Raw genomic sequence first — 8,414 nt, 5'->3', positions numbered from 1 at the left:
GGATTCCCTTTAGATGAATTGCTTCATATGAACACAGTAAATATAAGTATAGTTGGACAAATTTGGCTTGTGAAAATGATTTAACTGGATTTTAATTGGACTACAGTGAACTGGACTGAATTTGTGTCTGTAAAAGTGCCTCGATATAACTTTGTTGTTCACTGGCACCGTGTAAATGAAGCTGTATTGAAAGAGTATTAGTTTTTTAATTAATTCCAAACATTTCTTGAAGGTTTATCTACATGATAAAATTGTTCCCATGCAGCATGGCAACCACATGATTAGTCTGATGAGGATGCCTTTGTTCCTTCGTTTAAAAAAATAGACTTCGTTGTTGTTTTTTACGCATTTGGGTGTTAATAATAATATCTAAACCAGCAGTTCTAAACCTTTTTGCAACACAGTACCCCCCTTATAAAATATTTTCAGCAAAGTACCCACTTTGTCATTTGTGTGTGCTTTATTAAACTTTAACCATGCAAAATCTCTACTACACTTAGCCATTGTTTGTGTTGTCAAGGCAACAGTGACTGATGGATATGATCTGGCTCTTAACGGGTGGGGTTCAATTCATGTTGGAATGTTGAAATTTGGGAGGAATAAAATGGTGTCAGTCTAAATGTATATTCAGTTTATAAATGTGCAATTACATTGATTGAAATATAGCCAAATATTTATATATTTGTATTATTTTGTTTAAGGATGTTTTAAAGAAAAAAATAAAAATATAGGTTTTCAAATAAATTTCTTTAAAAAGGAACAATAACTAAAAATTTGCAAAAATATAATTTAGTGAAATAAGACACTGTTTTTTCATTTAATTGAGTTGAAGAAAGAAAAAAAAACAAAAACAAACAAATTGGTCCTGGACAAATTAGAGCACTTTTCTGTTGAACAGTGGGACAAAATACCTGTCAACAGGTGCAGAAGTCTGACTGAGAGGAACAGAAAACACCTGACTGGAGCGGAAACATTAAAGGATTGTTTAACAAAATATTACTTTATAAGTGATGTAATATGTAATAAATTATCTTATTTGTTTGCTTTTTAAAAAATAAAAAATTCTATTGAACCAGAATTCGAAAATAATGTAAAGATTTTCATAACATTTTTATTTATTATTACTTTAGTCAATTTCCGCTTATTTTACAGGCAGCTGTTTTATTCTTTCTTTAATGAAAGAGTATGAATAAATATGAGCACAACTGTACATAAAAGCCAGATAGTTACACCACAGTGTCCAGTGCAGGGGTTCCCAAAGTGGGGTCCACGGGCCAAAATCGGCCCGCCAGCACTTTGCTTTTGGCCCGCTAGTTGTTGTTTATATTAATACCATGCAGAGCTTGATGAAAAGACAGCATTTACAGTTTCATGAACCTCAGTAAGTCCAGACTCAGAGGAACCCTGACTGACTCACACCTCAATGACATCCTCAATGCAACCCAACATGGAGAGACTGGTAATGTCCAAAGATCACCTTCATGTGTCCCACTAAGTATCAGTAACTTGCCTTGTTCAACATGCTCAGTTTCTTCTTGTTGAGATGTTGCACTTGGTTGAAGTTTAGTGGCTGTAATTATTGTTTCTTGCCCCTTAAACTGTGGCTTTATCGTTCTTTTGCCATATTGACTTTTTATGTAACATTTTATTTGCCCATATAGGAAAAATACACTGTATTAGCTATTGAACAATAAATAAAATAACTTTATACATTTTCTTGTGTTTCATCCTTAACGCTGTCACGTGGATCATTTTCAGTTTGGCCCTTTGAAGCAAAAAGTTTGGGCACCCCTGGTCTAGTGTATTGCTATTGGTACCACTGGCTGAGAGATGTTAGAAATGTAGTTTCAGAACTTTTTATTCCCACTTTTTTACAATTTTGCGGTGGGGAAGGGGGCCCCTGGAACACTCTGTGCCCAGGTACCTGTGCACTTTAAGACCGGCCCTGTCCGGACGTCACCTTCCTCCCCCCTCCCCTTAGCAACAGAGGCAACATGGCGGCGTCCAGTACCGCTGAGCAGTCTCCAGAGATAACAACGCCGTTAAAGATACCGAAAACCGAGGTGCCATCCCCCGAGTCGGAGGACTTGAGTGACAGTAATCAGTACCAGTCCAATCCCTCCACACCGAACCGCTTCTCGCCTCTGAACGTGGGCTCTGGCGCCGCGGGCCGGACGGCGGCCTCATCCTCCTCCAGCAGCTTCACCGCTTGCCGGGGGATGTCATGGACTCCGTCCGAGACGAACGCCCTCATCGCGGTGTGGGGCAACGAGAGGCTGACGGAGGCGAGGATGCAGCAGCTGGAGGTGGCTGGCACCGTCTTCTCCGGTAAGGCCCCGGGTCCTGCCATGTACGAGCGGGTGTCCAGAGCCCTGTCGGAGCTGGGCTACGAGAGGACGCCGTCCCAGTGCAGGGAGAGGATGAAGGTACGTGAGGACACAACAATGGCTGGAATCTTCCGTCAACACGACCTGGAGCTGCTAATTCCAGGCTGACACACGAGTCCAGTGTTTCTTCCAGCTGTGAGACATTAGCTAAGAGCCTGGATGACAAAACATTTTAGCTTCTTTCAGAAAATGACTTGTAAACTAGTGGGAAAGCAGACTGGATGCAGTATCCTAGCAACAGTTTACAGTCGCCTGGAGATGTGGGTACCATGTTTTTAGTCATGTGCGTTGGACCTAATTTTCTTTTTATAAACTAACAGACCTCTCTTTATGATGAGCTGGAAGCTTTTTGTGACGATCTGTGATGGATTTTTCTTTATAGTTGCATAAAGCACTGTTTCTCAAATGGGGGTACTTCAAGGCAGGGGCGAATTAAAAGTGCACAGGCCCCTGGGCCCAGACTGTTCCAGGGACACCTTTCCTCACCGCAACATTGTGAAAATTGTGAATGATACCGTTTGAAATGACATTTCTAACATCTCTCAACCAGTGGTACCAATAGCAGTACACTCGACACGTTGGTGTAACTATCTGGCTTTTATGTACATTTTGTTTCATGTCCGGACTGCTGGTGTTTGCCCTATGTGGGCATGAGCCCCTGGGCCCGTGCCCATAATGCCCATTGGATTGTCTGGCCTTGCTTCAAGGCATTCCAGGGCATACATGAAATTTATTTGAAAACGTATCTTTTTATTTTTTCTTTAAAACATCCTTAAACAAAATAATACAAATATATAAATATTTGACTATATTTCAATAAATGTAATTGCACATTATATAACTGAATATACATTTAGATTTACACCATTTTATTCCTCCCAAAATCCCACATTCCAACATGAACTGAACCCCTCCCGTTACAAAACAAATCATATCCATCAGTCACTGTTGCCTTGACAACACAAACAATGGCTAAAGTGTAGTAGAGATTTTGCACGGTTAAAATTTAATAAACCAAACACAACTGACAAAAGTATTCTTAACCAAAAATACTTTGCAGTGGTTAGGGGGTACTTGGCTGAAAAATATTTTAGAAGGGATAATGTGTTGCAAAAAAGCTGAGAACTGCTGGCATAAAGAATCCATCTGATAACATCCTGAAATGTGCCCATATGCAGAGTAACGCCTGCTCAGATTGATGCATAAACAACTAGACAATGCCAGCAAACTGTCTCAGCTGCAGAGGTAAATCATTTATCTGACTCCCTGTTTGATCACGTCCCATAACTCCTCTCCAGTTTGTAAACAGAGGCGTCTTCCTTCTGCATTTTGTTGGATTCAGACGCTGCATCTGCTTGTTGCTCTTAATGTTAACAGTTTGCAAGAGTTTGATTGAAAAGATGCGTAACTGCAAAGTATGCACTTCATCCAGACACAGATTACAAATAGTCCGTTATTTTAGTTTTATTTTGGACATGTGCATCGTGGATTTTACTCCTGTGAGACTGCATGTGATCTCTGGTGTTCTCCACGGGGGGAGGAGGCCTCAGGTTGGGAGCGCTGATAAGTGGCAATAGTCACGTCTCAATGGCTTCTCATTAGTAACCCTGATGCAGTTATGCTCATTTGTCCAGGCAGCTAATTCCTGTTTAAAGATCATGTATGAAAAATAAATAATTCAAACACTTAGTAAGTCATTGAATTCATTCTTTTAGCTCCAGTAGCCGTAAACAGTGTTGCTGGTTCCTCAATAGGAGAAGTTGCTATTGGATGTCCTGAAAGTCGCTAAATGATGTCATCACCCAATTTGCATATCAGACTGGTACATGTAGTCGTAACGGACGAGGCGAAATTGATGATTTAAATAATTGATGATTTAAATATATTTACTTAGTTTATTTACTTAGTTTATTTTAGTTTTTTATTAAATGTAGTTTGGTTTTTAATGAGGATTCTACAACATGTTCTAGGACATCTGACTTTGTTTAATGTCAGCTGTGCTTTTAATGTACATTCTTCATTAGTAGACATTAATATCTGATGCTAAGTCAGCAAGTAGCCGCTTGGTGCGTTTCAGTCAGGTCATCTCCTGCTCCGGATGCAGCTGGGAGGTGGGACTGCTGCTCTGCGAGGACCGGGCCTCTTCCGACTGCTTCTGGATGCATCAGGACCATGTGCACTGATGATGTTTATTGAAAATAAGTTTTAAAAAAAGATACCTGCTTTTGACATCAGCCTTCAAAAGTCTCTAATAACAGCAGAAAAAGTTGCCAGATTTGGGCGAAAAAAAGTTCCTAGAAGTGTCTCACTAAATGTAGCAACAAAAGGCAGCAAGTTGGCAACACTGCCTGTATATGCAAAGTCTTTGTGGAAGTGTGGGATGCAAATAGAGGAAAAAAATTGCAATCTTTCAAATAATTTTGCGCGAGATAGCAAACAATGAGCCACTAAGTTGAGTCTGTTAACATTAAAAGCCTTAAAGTTGCATTTAGATGTATTTACTGTGCCGCACCTCCAAGAGCAGGAACCTCACACATGATGTCATGTTTAATTAGAGCTCTGTAGACTTAACAGTGGTCATTTACACAGTCTGACACACTGCTGAGGTATTCCTTATTTGCTTTCTGATGTCAAACAGACGCTGAGGCGCTGCTACAGCCGCGTGAAGGAGCACGGCATCGGCAAAAGGAAGAGCAGCTACACCATAGAGCAGCTGGAGAAGGTGTTCGGTCAGGGAGGCTGGGACTCCCAGAGCTGCGCCCCAGTGCTGATAAACAGCAGCGGGCTTTATCAGGAAATGGAATCTGATGGCAGCACCCTGGAAGACTTCTCCCAGGAGGACTGGTGCAACCAGGTGCTGGACTCTGCTTTCCAGGAAGGAGACATGGACACCGGTGCGTGTGGTGGTGCAGACAAGCAACGTTAAATGTGACGAGAAGATCGGGTTGAATTCATATTTGTGTCTGTTTATAAATTTTTTTTCCCCCTCTAGAGGAAATCCAGGTGCCTAAAAACAGAGCTCTACAGATTCAAGCGGAGCTGTCTGAACAAACCCAGTAAGTCAACCAGAACTCAGTTTTCCTTCCTGGATGCAGCAGCCGTCGGGATGCTGCCTGTCCGGGTTTTTATACCACCTCTGATGTCCTTCATAGACGCGTCATGTTGCTGATAAAAGTAGATAAAATGATGCTGAACTTACAATCTCTTTGTTGTCATGGTAACCCTCTAATCCAGCCTTGTCAGGGTCTGCCTTTTCCTGTGTCTGTGTGTGTGTTGCTCCGCCAGGGCTGCTTGATTATGACAAAAAAATCTAATGACGATTATTTTGACTGAAATTAAGATCTCGATTATTTAACACAATTATCCAGTATTTTTAAACAACGCTGCGCGTCGTGGTGTTCTCGACGGCTGAGAGGAGATAAGTAATATTGGTAACATTCGTGATGTTATCTAAGACACTGTTTTTCAACCTTTTATGAACCAAGACACACCTTTTTTCACTGAAAACTCACGAGGCACACCACAAACTGAAAAAAAAGCCCATATTATTAATATAAAGTCATCTTGTGTGTCTTGAATAGAAAGAGGATTATGACAAGACAAAGGAATTTTATTATCTTCCACCTGGGCCTCTTTGGATGAACACAGAGCTGCTTTTTAGACCAATCAGGTGAAATTTGATAATTTCTCAGGGCACACCTGAGGATCACTAGTGTGCCGTGGCACAGTGGTAGAAAAACACTGATCTAAGACACAAGGAAGAAGCGTTGAACAGTCTTATTGAGGTGGGCAGGAATGACTTCCTGTAACGGTCCATGTGACAGCGAAGCTGTCATAACGTCATATTATAACCAACTGTCACATTATAACCGTCTAGTGCACGGTTTCGTGTTGTTTAATCCGCTTTTACCGCTTATATAGGAACTATTTTATGATGGCTTCGATGTACGTTTTATGCCAAACAACCGCTGTCAGGCTGCAGCGTGTTTCTCTCATTCACCTGTTAAAAGACGGCTGATCTGAACCAGCTGATTAAGGCGTTGCTATGGTAACGCCCTGGTACGGAGCAATATTACAGTGTTGAACTCGCCAAACTATGTATACGAAAATAATGCAGCCAGTTGTCACTGACAACGGTATAAACTATGTTTAGGTGAACTTCCACAACCTACTGCAGTTATTCTACATGGACCTGCAGCCGGAGCCGACTGAGACTGGCCGCCTGGGAGTGCTTTAGGACGGGAGAGGCTCCCGCTGCTCCTTCCTTACAGTAACTGCAGAACAATATGTGCCTTCAAGTCAGTCGCCAAAACACCAGAAAAGTCTCTAATAACTCCAGTAAAAGCTGCTAGATTTGTCACTAGTTGCTTTTAACAAAAAAAGTCTCCAGATTTAGCGAGAAGGTCGCCATGTTGGCAACAGTGTCTGAATGAAACCAAAGCGGCTGTGGGAGGAGTTTACAGCACAGCGCTGCAACGCCAGAGACGCTCGATTAGCAGCTGAAGACAGCAGGAGAGGAAACTGCAGAGAGAAATAATCGCACCCTTTTATTTTTATGATCGTTGAAAACTGAGATCATAATTGAGATTAAAATCCGATAAATCGCCCAATCCTAGTGTGTGTGTTGCTCCGCAGCACTTTCAACTTGAAACTTATGATGCATGAATTTGTTTGTAACTGTGCAGAAAAAGGGAGACGATGCAGACTGTGATTCGTATCCTGGAGTCTGTGGAGCTGAAGTGGGAGCACTTCCAGACGTGGACCGAGTTCTCGCGGCTGCACCTCTCCAACAAGCTGGCCATCTTCGGCGTGGGCTTCAACACGCGCTGGCGCGAGGACGTCCGCTACCACTACGCCGAAATCAGCTCGCAGGTGCCACTGGGAAAGAGACTTCGGGAGTACTTCAACCCCGAAAAGCCAGAGGGTCGGGTCATCATGACCAAAGTTCAGAAGATGAACTGGAAGAATGTTTACTACAAGTTCCTGGACATTACCATCAGCGAAGCGCGCTGCCTGGAGCTCCACATGGAAGTGGACTGGGTCCCCGTGACTCAATCCCAGGCAACGGGTTGTAGCAAAGTCACATCCCACTACCTCCTCCCTGGGGACATCCCCAAGACATATGGACTATACGCTATTGGCTACGAGGTCCTGCTGACCTGCAGCAACACCACTCAGACCTCTCCTCTGCCCGACAGCAAGAACCACAGCTTACCTCAGAACGAGTCCCAGAACGGAGCTCAGATTCAGGCCGACGGGGAAGGATGCGGGCAGGGGGACAGGACTGGGGCAAAAGTCACCTACTGCTACCTGGGTATAGCTGAGGACAGGACCATACAGCAGTGTCTCTTCCAGCATTTTCAGGGTTCTGGGAAACACTACGTCCACAGGGAGCCTTCCAGCGTGACGCTTTTCCTGCAGGAGAACTGTCGCAACGCCACGACAAGCGAGGACGCCGATGGCGGCAAAGACTCATCGCAGCGTTTTGCTATTTACATTAAATTCATTGAGGTGGAGTTGGACTTCCTGTCGGCAGGCTCCCTGGTGGAGTGCCTCGAAACCGCCGTCGGCTATTCCTTGAAATACAACAACAAAGAAACGTCGTAATACGACGACTCAGTGTTTTAGATTTATACTAACTAAGAACGTAACAGCTGTCACAGACAGCAGCTAAAAGAAACAAGTGTGTGAGCGGGTTGGTATGTGTGTATTTTGGGCAGCAGCCAACGGTTACGTTTATTCAGCGCTGATTAATCTGGCAACCATCTTCATTTACTGAAATTACTGTTCAAAATACATTTATAAACATATTCAATCTGCTTTCACAAGCTTTAATGCTGCAAATATTCTCATGTTTAAAGATTTAAGCCGGAAAAGTTTGACTTTTTACTCCAAAACAAAGAAATGGGAGAACTAGAGCTAAACCATAGACTGTATACAGAAAGATGGACGTAGCCTCCGTGACGTCACCCATAGGTTTCTGAAGAGCTGAATTGAAGCTCGGTGGGCGGTTCCTACCATCACCAT

General features: G+C 42.9%; 1 protein-coding gene across 1 annotated transcript; it reads left to right on the top strand.

Moving 5' to 3' along the window:
- Positions 1-1,976: 1,976 nt before the first annotated feature.
- Positions 1,977-7,994, top strand: msantd2 (Myb/SANT DNA binding domain containing 2; the record flags this gene model as incomplete). The annotated part of the gene is made up of 4 exons (XM_079247793.1): positions 1,977-2,426; positions 5,026-5,281; positions 5,380-5,443; positions 7,073-7,994. The coding sequence occupies exons 1-4, from the start codon at positions 1,995-1,997 to the stop codon at positions 7,992-7,994; spliced, it is 1,674 nt and encodes a 557-aa protein (XP_079103919.1). The 5' UTR covers positions 1,977-1,994.
- Between the last annotated feature and the right edge of the window lie 420 nt (positions 7,995-8,414).

This window comes from Telmatherina bonti (assembly GCF_933228915.1).
Source record: "Telmatherina bonti genome assembly, chromosome: 10".
Taxonomy (NCBI): domain Eukaryota; kingdom Metazoa; phylum Chordata; class Actinopteri; order Atheriniformes; family Telmatherinidae; genus Telmatherina; species Telmatherina bonti.
The sequence above is the reverse complement of the archived record's forward strand: the minus strand, read 5'-3'. Positions and strand labels throughout refer to the sequence as shown.